Source organism: Candoia aspera, chromosome 2 (assembly GCF_035149785.1).
Source record: "Candoia aspera isolate rCanAsp1 chromosome 2, rCanAsp1.hap2, whole genome shotgun sequence".
Taxonomy (NCBI): domain Eukaryota; kingdom Metazoa; phylum Chordata; class Lepidosauria; order Squamata; family Boidae; genus Candoia; species Candoia aspera.
The window spans coordinates 11,832,142-11,846,007 of record NC_086154.1 but is presented as its reverse complement, the minus strand read 5'-3'; the positions used below and the strand labels follow the sequence as shown (position 1 = coordinate 11,846,007).

Below are 13,866 nucleotides of genomic sequence, written 5' to 3'. Positions count from 1 at the left end.
CCCCCCTCCCCCCCCGCTTTTCCGAGCCCGCAGTTCCGCCCCTCCCTCAAGACGCGGCATCCCCGGAGTGGATTTTCCCGAACCGCAGCGCCAGGGAACTTTAGCTTTACTTTCCCAGCTTCTCTCGCCGGCTGCTCCTGGCCGTCCGCCTAGCAACCACAGACGGCATCGGAGTATTTTTTTCCTACTGGTTAAGCTTGGCCAATCGCCGGCTCGCTCTGGATTTTGGGGGGGTGTCTCACGTTGAGCTCCTGATTCTTTGCCTGGGACTGGACCGGAGCGGAGCGCTGGTCGAGGTCTGCGTTCAGGATGGCTCTGCGCCCTGCGCCCCCGTTGCTTCTGGGGATGGTGGCGGTCACCCTGCTGGAGAGCGGCTTCGGTGAGTCCCTTCGGGGGCGTCGGGGGTTCCAGCCCCTTTTTCTGCCGCTGGGAATCCGTCCAGGGAATCTCTCTCTCTCTTCTTCTTCCCCCAAAAGATTATCCCCAGAAATAGCATCCCGATTCGGTCCTCTTTCTAGTCCGCCCCCCTCCCCCTCCTTTCAGAACAGGCCCCGAAGCATGGGTGGGACTCTGCTGCCGCTCTCCCCACCCCCCGGAGAGCCACTCTGGGAACCGGACAAGGCTCCCCCCTCCAGATGTCAGCCAAGTCTACCTGGGCGCCTCCAAGCGCGCTTCTTTCCGTCCCTCGAAGTGGAGGTTGTCTTAAGGCAGCGTTCTCCCGTGACCAGGTCAGGTCCACAAAGCTCCTGGCTGCCTTCGCACGACCGCTCAGCTTGGGTCGTATGACCTCCCTTTGGCGGTGGCTTTGCTGCTCTTTCTGGCTTCTGGTGCTGTGAGGACCCGGCCCGTCTCTTGAGTCGGTTCCGTGTATTGGCAAACGCGGAGGCTGGTGCGCTTGAGCGATCGGGCTAAGGTTGCCGTGTGAATGCAGCAGGCTGAGAGGCAAGGGAGAAGCGCTCCTTGCATCATCTTCATAAAGAACCTTAATCTTGATTTTCACCTTGTCCTCAATTCTCCCACCCGTCCCAAACCGCCATATCCCCAGATGCAGCACCCCCGAAATGCTGCTTCACTGGGAAAGTTCTTAAAAATTCAGGGAGCTATTCAGAGATACCTCTGGCTTGAAAACAGCCCAAACATCAGGAGTTGCCCACAGGAAATGTTTTGTGACATTTTGTATTATGTCATAAAATGGTTTGTGGTAATTTTTATGTCATAAAATGTTTTATAAAATGTGCCAAATGTTATTCCCACGGGAGTTATGGGTCCCGGATTTTGGACGCAGAAATAAAATCCCTTGAATTTTACAATTGTTTGGGAGGTTAAATAAGAAAGCTAAGAAGGAAACAAAGAGACCAGAAGGCATCCTCCCCAGCAGCCAACGCCCAGAGAAGCAGGGGTTAACACCCGACAAACAAACAAGCGGAAAACCAGCAAGGAACCACCAAGGGGACAAACGATCAAGCAGACAAATCAGGCAGAAAGCCACACCCTAATCAAGGAAGAACCCAGGAGGAAACCATCACCAACGTGGGCAGGGCAACCAGGTGTCTCCTGGTTGGTGTGTTTAAATTGTGACTTGGACTGGTTTTATAGTAGTTTTTATGACTTGCTCTTGAATAAAGCAAGATAAGATTTTGAGGAGGAGGAGGAGAATTAGTTGTCCCCTCCTGCAAGAAGGACACAAAAAACAGGTTGAGATGGAAGAATAGAAAGTTGGAGATTTCTTGGGGAATTTGTGTTGGAAAACCACAGCCTGATAGAGCTTCACCTGGTTCTCCTCTCAGGCAGATTCCAGACCTTCTTGATTCTCAACCCCACAAGGGAAAGAAGCATGTTCTGGGTCATGTGCAGAGTCAGATTCCCCTCCCCCTTCCTCTCCTGCCATTAGGGAAAAACTCTGATCCTTTTGGATTCTGAAAACTCTGCAGAACAGGCAGTGGATCTGGGGCTTCATCTCCCCCACAGCTCTGATGAGCCCCTGGAATTGTGGGGAGGAGCAGGAAGGAGGATGCTGAGGACTTTGCTTTGGGACCGTGGAGGACTGGAAAACAGCCCAGGAGGGAATGTGCATTAGGACTTTGGTATTTATTTCTCTGTGCTGGGAAGGTCCTGCCTTTTTCCTTGCAGACCCAGGTTATGCACAAATAAATACTGTCAATTATCTTGAAAATCTCTGGTGCCCTGGAATAATTTCTGATCTGAAGAGCTTCCACAAGGGATTGTTTTTCCAATGCAGTAGACCAGCGCCAGCGGGCGGCCTTGTGGACTTTCCAGTTTCACCAATTTCCCAACAGCACCATATTTTCCTTTGATTCTTTTAACCAACTTACAAGCTGTTGTTTTCTTGGTCATTGGACAGCCCTGGAGTCTTATCTTTTCCATGCTTGTATTTTCACATTTAAAACAAAACGTGATTTTACCTGTTCTTTTTTTTTTGTACTTGTTACTAAAAGTTGGCATTCTTCACATCCTGTGAATTTGGTCTGTCTCCCAAGGAAGGGCTGAAAACTCTTCGGTGCTCCAAGGTCAGCAGTTTGCATGATAGAAATTGAAATCATTTTCCGTGTTTATCTTTGATTCACCAGAAGGGCTCCACGGGTTACGGGACCCTCCACAGGCAGACTGAGGTTGGGGGAGGACGCCAGATGAGCCACCCCCAACCCACCCCCAAAGATTGGTGGTGGCAGCAGGGACTCTGCTATTAATCTGCATTTCAGATTAACAAAATTAGTTACTCAGAAGGCATCTAGAAGCATTAATCCCATAGATTAAGAACTTTTTGGTTACCATCTATGCCCTGGAATATATTACTTCTTTGAGAACATTGTTTTATTGTATTTTAAATTAGAATTTATGTTTGTTTTATTGTAAAGCGCCCAGAGTTGCTCTTTCAGTGAGAGGGCTGGTGACTAAATTTGAAATATCAATCAATCAATCTCCCAAGCAGCCTCAGTGGGTGGGGCCAGGGTGGGTACATCCCATGGGTTCCTGGGGGTGAGGGGGAATTCTGGGAGTTGAAGTCCACATTGAAGTCCAACTGGCTGAGTTTGAGAAACCCTGCTCTAGGCCCTTACACTGATAGTCAGTGATCACGTGGAGAGTTGGATAGGCCAGATCACCGTCCTCCGAAGCTGGCCGAGGGGCATTTCTACCTTTCTTTGCGATCCCTTCTGGGATCCCCACTGGCCTTCGGAGGACATCGCAAACCCAGGCTTGATATTGCAGACTCTCAGCTGGAGATGAATTAGTCAGACAACAATATCATGGCGTTTGCCAGAAGGCCTAAAAACTGTTCCTGGCACATGAATAAAGTTTGCCTTGTATGATTTTCATGCTTTGAATACCGGGGGGGGGGGATATTTCATGGCTCAGGTAGTTGAAGGGCACACCCAGCGACGTGCCTTGACTGCCCAAAAAAGTTCAGCCGCCATCATGTGATTGTAGTGAATGGGGGTCGGGGGGAGGTTGCCTCCCGGCGGGTCTGGAATTGTTCCCAGCTAAGTCAGGAATTGTTCCCAGCTAAAGGCCCCCCAGAAGGACCGGGCCCCTGTGGGAGCGGGAGGGGGAAGCAGCTCTCTGGTCAGCGTTACAGCCACGTGCAAAGCGCCTTCCTCCCACCCTTGCTGGGAGAATTCCCAAGAGTTTTTACCTGACTCTCCTGTTGTCTGATGGGAGCTCTGCTGTAACGGATAATTTTATATTAGTTTTAGATTTGCCCATGCCTTATTTATTTCCGCTAAGGTTTGGTTTTCGTTGGACCAGGGAACCCCTTGGCCAGAGTTGGGGCCCCCCTTCCCTGGGGAGGCTCAAGCGGAGGCCGGAGCCATCATGGGGGGGAAGAAAGAGGCCTTCATTTGGGTTCCTGCACTGAGCGGGGGGTAGAGTAGATGACCTCCGTGGCCCTTTCCAACTGGCAGAGGCTGTGCTTCTGCTTGTCGAGGGTGATTTCCAAAGGGCTGCTGAAGAAAAGTGCCGGATCGGCCAGGAAGGAGGACAACTTCCTGAACATGCTCTGGAAAGTGAACCAAGGGTTTTAGATCCAGAGCAGCCTTCATCAACTTTTTGACCCTGGAGGAACCCTCGAAATATTTTTCAGGTCTCGGGGAACCCCTGCACATTCAGGCTTATAGTCATGTGAGAGGGGAATTTAATAACTGTACTTCAAATTCAAGGGAGTAGTAAACAGGAAGAGATTAACGAAAGTTGAAGACACGGATGTGGGTAACTGACCTTCTGATGCCCTGTTATGCTTGCTCACAAGAAACCGCATATGCTCCGGCAAGTGGGTTTGCAGCTGGGGAAGCTTTGCAACTGGGGTGGGTGCTTCTCGCTCTCGTAAGAATATGGTTAACTTGCTTGCAGACAAAGGGGAAGTTAGAAAGTTCAAAAAGGAAAAGGTAAAAAGTTCAAAAGTATACACGTATCTCAAACTCATGGAAATAGGGAAGTGGTAGAAGCTGGCCATAGCTGGCTTTCATCTGCTGATGCTAAAATGCTTATGTGTCAAATAATAAGAGGAAGATTGTGAGCCAAGCCTCCTAAGGGGGGGGGGGGCAGCAATAGGGCAGGTGGGTTACGAGAAAAGGCTTGTATAAGCAGGAACAAAATTTAAGCAAGATTGTACGCCAAGCCTCCTAAGGGAGGGGCGGCAGAGAGGGAATAAAAGAGCTTGAAATGCTTAACCTGGTGCTCTCGGGACTTTGGTCTACCTGCGAGTAGAGCCAAAACCTGGGAGCCCAGCTTTGCAAAGTTGAAAATAAACTTCCTTCCTTCGAGCCAACGAACCGGGTGAGTGTATTTTGTTGGGTCTTTTTCCAGCACTCTGACAGTCATTTCATGGGTAGGCCTGTATATATGCATCAACAGCATTCTTAAACTAAAAATAAAGAATGCAACTTACCTCTTTAATGTGAAGTTGCCCAAATTTGAAATAATTTTTTACATAAATTGTGATCTCCCAGGAACCCCCAGTGATCTCGTGGAATCCTGGTTGAGAAGCCCTGATCTGGAGTCCACCTGGTGCCTTGCAAGCACCTGGGAATGACGTTTCCGTGCCAGGATTGTGTTGCTGAAAGGAAGAGATCTTGGGACAATCGGCAGTGAGATTTTCCACAGAATGAGGGGGAACCCCATTAATTCCTCTCGTCTTGTTTCATGTCAGAAGTGCAGGAAATAGAAAGGGGGAAAGAATTAAAAGTTTAAAAGTTTAAAACATTTAATAAAAATATAAAATTTATATAACCCTAGCCCAATGCTGGGCCACATTGATGGCCGAGGTGTTTCCGATCAATAAGCCGCTCTGCGTGCATGTCGGTCCCAAAGGGCACTGTTAGAGATGGGTAGTTGGTTGAATGTCGCCGCCTTCGCAGCAAATACCCCTGCCCTCAGGGAGGAACCCCCATTCCTCCATGTAATCTAGTTCTGGCCAAAGCAGTGCGCAATCTGTTTCAGCATCTTCAAACCGTCCAGTCCTCCTCCGAACCTCCAGGCAACTCCTCAAGCGGTTCTATCCAATTCTGAAGGTGTTTTACTTGGGATTTCCACCTTTTTAATCATTCTGTTTGAGGAGTACTAGCAATCTCCTCAGCGCAGTCTAGGAAGCTCCTTCTTGACTTCAGTCTCTTTGTAGGAGGTACTTGGCCAAAGGGTGGGTCTGCCGGATGGCGTAACACCTTTCCATCTTCCACGCCTGGTGCCACGCTCCTCCTGATGCCTGGCAGGGCTATTCCCACCAGGAGATACAATTTATCAAGCAAAGTGGGGCACAATCCTGGGGTCAAAGCCAGTCCCTGCACCGGTGCGTGCGTCAACTCCAGGCCCGGAGGGGGAACCTCCCAGCGGGGGGGGGGGCGAGCAGGAAGATCCCCGGGGGCTGCAGGCTCCATTCCCGCCCCCGTCGCCCCCCCTTGACTGCCCCATCTCCCTGGCCAGCAGTCTGGGTTTGCCCCCCCCCGAGGGTCTGACAGCCTCTGGCCTCACCCGGGTGCCTCCTCACCCCCTTTCCTCCCCCATTTATAAAATCTCCCCTCAAATCTGCAGCTATTATCAATCCATTTTGGCCCTCCATGAGGTGAGATTTTTTTTTTTCTGTGAACAGAAAGTTGGGGTGACCAGGTGGGGTTTCCTGCTGCTCTTGAGCTTCTGGGGTGGGACCCCCTTCTTTCTGTGGAGCGATGGCGGCTTCTCTGGGGCAGAGTCTCCCCAATCCCAGAGAGGGTGGGGGGAGGCCTCGCTGGGAGGGGGGAGGGAGCCATTGGGGGGCAGATGGGGTTTGGGGGTGCTGCTCCCCCTCCGGCCCAGCCTCCCCTCCCCTTCCGCTCTCACCCCCCCACCTCTCCACCCCCCAACCCTTCAGGCCCTCCAGAAGCCACTTCTTCACCTCTCGGTTGCTCCCTCTTCCCCCCTCGGCCTCCTCCTCCTCTTCCTTCCTCTCCCCCGCCTTTCCCCTTCTCCCTCTGCCCCCCGAGGTCTCCCTGGGGTGTCTTCCTCCTCCTCCTTCCTCCCCAGACCCTCGAATTGGGGCCTGCTGTGCCCCATTGGATCGGGGCCCCTCAGCCGAAGCCCCTCAGAGTAACTCTGCCCCCCTGTTTCCCTCCCAGGCTCCTCCTCGCACTCCCTGAAGTATTTCTACACCGCCATGTCGGACCCCAGTCAGGGGCTGCCCCACTTCGTCGCTCTGGGGTACGTGGACGGTCAAGTCTTCGTTCACTACGACAGCAGCAGCAGGAAGATGCAGCCTCGAGTCTCCTGGATGGAGCAGGCAGGGAAGGAGGACCCCCAGTACTGGGACATGAACACCCAGAGAGTGCGTGGCACTGAGGAGGCGTTCAGAGCACACCTGGAGACTCTGAGGCGTCGCTACAACCAGAGCGAGGGTGACTGATGGGTGGGGGGCTCCTCCTGCCCCACCTTCCCCCCCCAGGAGCAGGAGGGGGAGAAGGGGGGCCCTCCCAGGGACAGGCCGCTTCCACGCTTTTTAAAAAGGCTCTTCTAAAAATATGTTTATTGTTTCAAAAAATTAAGATTTTATCCTGGCCCCATAGCAGAAGTTTTCTGCGCAGAGTACGGTCACCAAAAACACTTTTGAAGTAAAAAAAAAATGCATTATATAGCCCAGGAGTGATATAAAATGAGGTAAAGACAGGCCAAGTCCAGAGGGACCTGAGGAGCTTCAGGACTGCATGAACTTCAGGACTCCTGCATCAAAGTCCCTGCAGGGAGGGCGTCTCTGTCTCTCCTGAGGACTCCCCAGACCATCCTCCTCTCCCTCTTTCAGGCCTTCACACCTGGCAGTTGATGTACGGCTGTGAGCTCAGGGGAGACGGGAGCAAAGCAGGGTTTTGGCAGTTTGGCTACGACGGGAGGACCTTCCTCACCTTCGACAAGGAGACCCTCACCTGGGTGGCAACCGACCCCCAGGCCCAGGTCACCCAGAGGAAATGGGACGCCATTCCAGGATGGAATCAGAGATATAAAGACTACCTGGAAGAGGAATGTGTTGAGTGGCTGGGGAAGTACCTGTCCTACGGGAGGGAGACGCTGCTGAGGCCAGGTGAGCCTCCGGGCCCAGGCCGACTCTCCCCCTCCCTGGCCGGTTCCTTGCCCGGTTCGGCCCCCTTCGGGTCCCTGGTCCGCAGGGGAGGAATCCCCCTCCTGCCCTCCCAGCAGCTCCGCAGGGCGCGGGAAGAAGCCCTCTCTGGTTCCCCTTGCCAGGCAGCCCTCAAAGGGGCAGGAAACGCCGCCTCTGCCCCCCCCCTGAGCCGCAGGTGGGGCTGGCCAGAATCAGGGCCTGGCGGGGTCTGTGTGGATCAGGCAGCAGAAGCACTTCGGGGTGTCCCGTGCGCAGCCCACGATGAGGCCACAGGGCCGCTTGGGGCTCTTCAGCAAACCCCTCTTTAGCCAAAGAGTGGCCACGGGTGACGCGTGGCCTTGATTCCCTCCCAGCCACTCTCCTTCCCTCCCCGTCCCACAGGGGGCTCCCTCCCTCCCTGGCCCCTGGCGGTGCACCTCCCACCCCCCACCACCAGGGGGCACCTCTTCCACCAGGGCCCCCACTTGGGCATAAAAGGCCAAGGGTGAGGGGTCTTTTCTTCCTGGGGGAGAAAAATCCAGGGATTCTGTGGCTCTTCCTCTTAAAACTCCAGCAGGTCCCTTGACTCTGACTGAGTGACTCCCCCCCCCAAAACAACCCCCTCCCCACCTTCAGGAATGCTCTGTCACCCCACAGGATCTCCAGCTCACATTATAATGTTCTCCCCCCTTTTTTTTCCTGTGAGTTCATTATTATTTTCCCTTCAAGACCACCCCTCCCCCTCTGGCTCCGCCCCTTCCCTCCCTGGGCTCCTTGATCCCTCTGGCTCCGCCCCTTCCCTCCCTGGGCTCCGTGATCCCTCTGGCTCCAGGGGGAACCCCCCCTCCATTGCCAGCAGCCCCCCCTGCCCTGGGTCTCTCCTCCATTGCATCACTTCTCCCTGCCTGCCGTCCAGAGACAGAATGGCTTTTCCAAATTCACCCATGTGGGATTGCAAAAGCCCTGAGCCCTTGCGGTGATTCTGGCTCTCCTGCTCTTGAAATTTGGGTTGTGTCCCTTGGATAGAGGCCTGGAGCAGCCTAAGATCTGGGGGAGCGGAAGAGGGCCCAAACAGGAGAGAGAAACCTCTGTGTTGTTTTTCTGAAAGGGGACTTAGAAGAGCAGCCCCAGTATCCCTCCCTAGAAGGGAACAGCCCAAGGTCAGTCAGAGTTCAAAGCAGTCCCTGTGGAATTTACTTGGACCCTCAATTTGCTGCCAGAGATTTTTCAGACTGAGTCCCCACGAAGGACTCAAAATCAGGAGTCCTTGTGGCTGAGCATTTCCAGATTTGGAGCATGTCCTAAAACTCTCGGAGGCGCTGCGGGTGTGGAGTGTTATATCCCTGCGTTACAACTAAGTAATGGGAGCTTTCCTGCCCGTCAGGTTTTCCCTCCACCTTCCAGGCTCGGGAGGGGCTCAGAGTTAATTCCGGCTGTGCCGTTTCTGCAGAGACCCCGGTGGTGATGGTGAGCAGCAGGACGGAGGCCGACGATGGGATGGAGACACACGTCTGCCGCGTGGATGTCTTCTACCCCAAGGAGATCGACGCCTCCTGGAGGAGGGACGGGGAGGTCTGGCTGCAGGACACCCTCCGTGGCTCTGTGGCCCCCAACGCGGACGGGACCTTCCACTACTGGCTCAGCGTCCGGATCGATCCCAAAGAGAGAGGCCGCTATCGGTGCCACGTGGAGCACGATGGCCTGCAGGAGCCTGTGGACGTGGCTGTGGCCGTGAAGGGTGAGAGGCTGCAGGGAGGGAAAGGCTTGTCTCTTTTTCAGGCTGGAAGATGGTGGGAGAGAAACGTGACCCCAGCTATGTCCAGATGTGAGCTCACTTGAGCTTTAATCCATTGGTTTTTCCCTTTTTCGAGGTTCGTGGACCTGCAGGGAATGGGCCAGAGTACTGGCTTCGGGTTATTTAAAGGAAGCAGCAGAATCCCATCAGAATCATTGGCCGATCCTGATGAAACGCACTTAGATCCTCTCTTAGCCTCCCTCCCTGCCCTGTTTGCTGCCTCCAGTGGAGGAGCAGCTGTTGTGCTGAGCACCAGAAACAGATTTTCTTTTTTCCTAAAGTACAAAAATCGGAGGAGTCTGGTAGCCCCTTTTCTGAACACCAGATTTTACTAACATTGGTGAACTGCAGCTGCCTTTGTGCAATGCAGAGTGGCTGGACCGAGGCATCGGTAGGCAGGAAAGGGGCCACCAGTCTGATTTTTTGCCTTCAGAAACTAAGACGGCTTTCTTCCTGTAGAGAACGAAATCTCCCTGTGTTGCTGCTCTAAGAAAGAAGTGCAGACATTATTTTACGATCAGGGATCTGTTGGAATTCCTGAGTCTCAGCATGAAACCAAAGGAAAAAAACCCTTGTCAAACAACTCTGCCTATGCTCGTAACTTCCACTGGCATGTTTTACGCCGGACCCCAAAACTGCAGAATACCCATCTTCTATTGATGATAGCTTCCCAAGCATACAAAAAATGTTGTTTTTATTCTTATGCTGATAGGCACAAGAAAATACTACTTCAGTTTCTTTACCAAGTGTCAGATCACAAGTGCCATGGCTGCTATTCATGAGTTTTGTAAAGGAGAACTTTAGAGTTCTCCTTCTCAAACCTGCCCCCCTCTAGCATCCTCCAAATCTGCTTCAGCCATTTGAGGACCCTCCAGAAGTTGGACTTCACCATATCACCAACTCCCCCCCCCCCTGCCAGAACTAGGGCAAGGGGGTGACACAAACACCCCACATACTTTCCCCCCCGCATGCTACAGGGAACCACCCAGATCACCGGAATTTTGTATTTTTTATTTGTTGTGGATCAGAATGAAATAGGAAACATATAGATCATGTGATCTCTAAAAGATGACAAGGTCATCTGGATCTTTCGTGGGATTAAATTTTTATGGTAAATCAGGCCTTTAGTCTAGTGAAAGCTCCCTCTGCAGGCAGCCCAAAGCCTCTTCGGCTTCATTAAAAGCGGTCGGATGGCCAGGCAATTAAGGAGATCCACAGCTGGCTTGAAAGTCTTCCTCAAAGAGTGCCCATTGATGGTTCCTCATCAGGCTGAAGATATCAAATGGGTGCCAGAAGAATCAGCCCTGCGTCCTCTGTTCTTCATCGTTCCCTTTAATGCCTTGGAGGAATAGGTAGAGCCAATAGTTACCGAATGTGCAGAGGATTTAAAACCGGCTGAGTGAGCTAATATCCTCAGAGAAAGAAGTCAAATACAGAATGGGCTGAGAGTAGCAGAATGAAACTGAAGAGACACTTGAAAGAAAAGAGTGTCAGGAAGGATGGGAAACCTCAAATGAGATACTGAAGGCACAATCCCATCTGTCTGAATACTTTAATGGATGGTGGTAAGACTGGATGACCTTTTAGGTTGCTTCCTTGCAACTGTATGAGTCTAAGTCCAGTGTTCTTCACTTAGGAAACAGAAATCAAGGGTGCAAGTTTTGGGTGGGGGATACTTGGCTTGCTAAAAGGATTTTGTAATCAGGATTGACTGCAGACTGAATATGAGCCGGAAGCATGAAGTCCCTTCAGAGAAGGCATCTGCGATTTTAGGCTACATCAAACAGACTGTAACTTCCAAAGGACGAGGGTGATTTTCTCACTGTCTTCTGCTAGCATCAGAGCCCACCTCAAGAACAACGTCCACTTCTGGGCAACACCGTTTAATACAGATTCAGAACAACTGGAAAAGGTTCCCAGGAGAGCAGCAAGGCTGATCCGGGACTAGAACCCGAATCCTCTGTAGGGGGATAGAAGGAGCTCCGCATGACTAGCCTTGAGCAACGAGTGCTGGTGGTGGTGGGGTTTGTGACAGCATCTTTCGAATAAGCAGAGGGCTGCCACCTAGAAGACAGACAAGTCTGTTGCCCTCGTTCCTGAATGCAGGGCGTGGATTTGAATGACAGGGAGGCCTTCCCTGGGGTCCTCCCCCTAACCCCGGGGTGGGTGTGAGACAAGAGGATTCCCACCTCCTGGGCTGCCTTCCCGGCAGTTAAAAGCTCCAGCTGCAAAGACTGAAACCGTTTCTGTTCAGCCACTTCCTGGCCAGACGACAGAGTGCACGAAGCGAGGATTCATTCCTTTCTCCTCCTCCAGGGGGACAGAGCAACCCTACAAGAGAGGAACAAAATGAAACCGTGGACTTAAAAAAAAGATACATGATATGAACCCTTTTACCTTAAATAATAAAATGCAAAGATTCAAGCCTAAGAAAAAAAGCTAGTGTACAGAGCTGCCCATTTCTGCCCAGAGTCATGGCATATTGGGGCAGCCTATAAAAAGAACAAAAACGTTTTTGTGGTTTCACTATTTTTTTTTATATTATTGTGTTGTTGACGTTTTTATTTCTGTTAACCTGCTGAGAGTCACAAGACTGCAAACGGCTGCTTTTGAGCTGAAGAGCTAAAGGTGAATGTCGGCCGCCTTCGTGCTGGGCTGGTGGGAGACGAAGGCAGCGTCACGAGGACATGTCCGCTAAGTGTGGTTAGCAGGGTGCCTTCAATTCGAGGGACGTGAGGATGAGCCCTGAGTCTTCTTAACTTGGGCGATTCCCAGTAGTCCCTTGGCTGCGTTAGGTCTCTCCCCGACTTGGAACGATGGTTTGGGGTTCTCCTTCAATCCTCTGCTCTTTCTCCCAATTCAGTTCCGGAATCCAACCTGGGGCTCGTCATCGGCTGCGTTGTGGCTGTTCTTCTCCTGGTGTCTGTGATTGCTGGGATCTTGGTATTTCTCAGTAAGTGTCCCACCTTTGCTGGGTGGCTGTGAAGGGAGAGGGGGAGACTCCTCCCCAGTCCCCTGCTTTGGGGAGCCTCTTCTGGGCTCCCTTTTCCCTGTTTTCCCAGCCCTCTTTGGGAGCATCCGAAATCTCGGCCTCTTGCTGGGACTCCAGTCTCGACTCGGCTGAGTCTGCGGTTCGAACAGTCCTGCCTTCTTCTGGTTGGGAAGAGGCATCGTGGTTCCGTCCCTTTCAAAGGCTTTGGTGAAAGGGCAGCAGAGAAGGATTTCAGTGAAAATCCTCCTCCTCTCCCGGCTGTTGCTGCTGCTTTCCCCATTTCCCTCCATCCCTCCCAGAGGCAGCAGGTCTCTCTTGGGGCAAGTCAGGGGATACATTCATATTTTGAAGCTCTTCCTGTGTCTGTTCAAAGTAGTTGCCAGGAGACGAAAGAACTGTGAAAACATCTCCTGGGGCTCTCTATCCCTCCTGCAGAGGAGAGATTGGATGATCTCTGGTGGATTATTCTTAGCTTTGACTGACTTTTGTCCTTGCAGAGAAACGTCAAGATGGCTACAAGGCAGCATCAAGTGAGTGATTTTCCTCTTTCCCTGTTATCTCCAAGTCAGAGCAGGAATCAGAGGCAGCCTCAGTTGAGGGCTGTGTGTGTTTGTGTGTGTGTTCAAACACAGAAGCGGCTCATGAAGCTGCAGAGTTGTGCTACCTTCCTCTTCCTCCCAAGAACCAAGCTGGGGGAGGTGGGTCCCCTTTGCAATCCAGCCAGGCTGTTCTTGGGACTGGAGACCCCAAGGAGGAACATCTGGGACAAGGAAGGCTCGAGAAGGTGAGAAGACCCGGCTGGGTGGAAGGTCCATCTGACTGAGAAGCTCTCCTGTTTCCAAGTGTGCGGAAATCTGGTCAGGAAGCTCCATAAAAAGAGTGAACCCAGAAGGAATTGAGGAGAAAAGGAGCCTCGGCAGGTGCCAGCTGGGTCTCCTCTTGGTCTCCCACCACAAGGCTCGCCAAGTACGAACTGGTGGGAAAAAGGAACTTTGGAGCCATCTGTCTCCTCCCCCCGGCTGTGGAATGGCTGAGATAGTGCCCTTTCTTTCCTGTGTCTCTTAGCTTAAGCAGTTTGGTTGAAACTCTGTCAGTGTGTGTGTCTGTGTCAGAAAGGGCTGAGTTTCTGCATCTCTTCCCGTCCAGCCAAGAGACTGACCTCCTTCCTCCTTTTCTCTCTTTTCCAGCAAGTGACAAAGGATCCGGCAGTTCAGGCCGGGGTAAGCCGGAGGGAGCCGCTCTGCCTCTTAGCAAGAGTGCTGGGGGGGGGGGTGAAAAGAGGGAGAACCCCCCCAGGTTTGAAAGGGCCCCCTAATACCCGCTCCCTGTGTTCCCTCTGGGTCTGGTTCTGGGAAAACCAGGATTTATTTGGATAGAATTGGAACGAAGGATAGATAAATCTACTGAGATTTAAATCGATATTGTTGCCCTTTCTATGGATACTTTTTTGTCTAGTGTAAGATCTTAAATGTGGGTGGGAGAATTATGTTGTTTCTCCTGTTTACT

General features: G+C 52.2%; 1 protein-coding gene across 1 annotated transcript; it reads left to right on the top strand.

The window, feature by feature from the left end:
* The first annotated feature begins 275 nt into the window (after positions 1 to 275).
* Positions 276 to 12,898, top strand: LOC134492138 (H-2 class I histocompatibility antigen, Q9 alpha chain-like). Its single transcript, XM_063296310.1, has 6 exons — positions 276 to 379; positions 6,603 to 6,878; positions 7,280 to 7,555; positions 9,024 to 9,311; positions 12,232 to 12,321; positions 12,858 to 12,898. The coding sequence occupies exons 1-6, from the start codon at positions 310 to 312 to the stop codon at positions 12,896 to 12,898; spliced, it is 1,041 nt and encodes a 346-aa protein (XP_063152380.1). The 5' UTR covers positions 276 to 309.
* The last annotated feature ends 968 nt before the right edge of the window (positions 12,899 to 13,866 follow it).

What these genes read in the sequence shown, in the direction of transcription:
- LOC134492138 (XM_063296310.1), top strand. Translation starts at nt 310, where the DNA reads ATGGCTCTGCGCCCTGCGCCCCCGTTGCTTCTGGGGATGGTGGCGGTC. An exon ending in TCGCTACAACCAGAGCGAGG is followed by an intron (nt 6,879 to 7,279) that starts GTGACTGATGGG and finishes TCCCTCTTTCAG; the next exon opens with GCCTTCACACCTGGCAGTTG. An exon ending in GGAGACGCTGCTGAGGCCAG is followed by an intron (nt 7,556 to 9,023) that starts GTGAGCCTCCGG and finishes CCGTTTCTGCAG; the next exon opens with AGACCCCGGTGGTGATGGTG.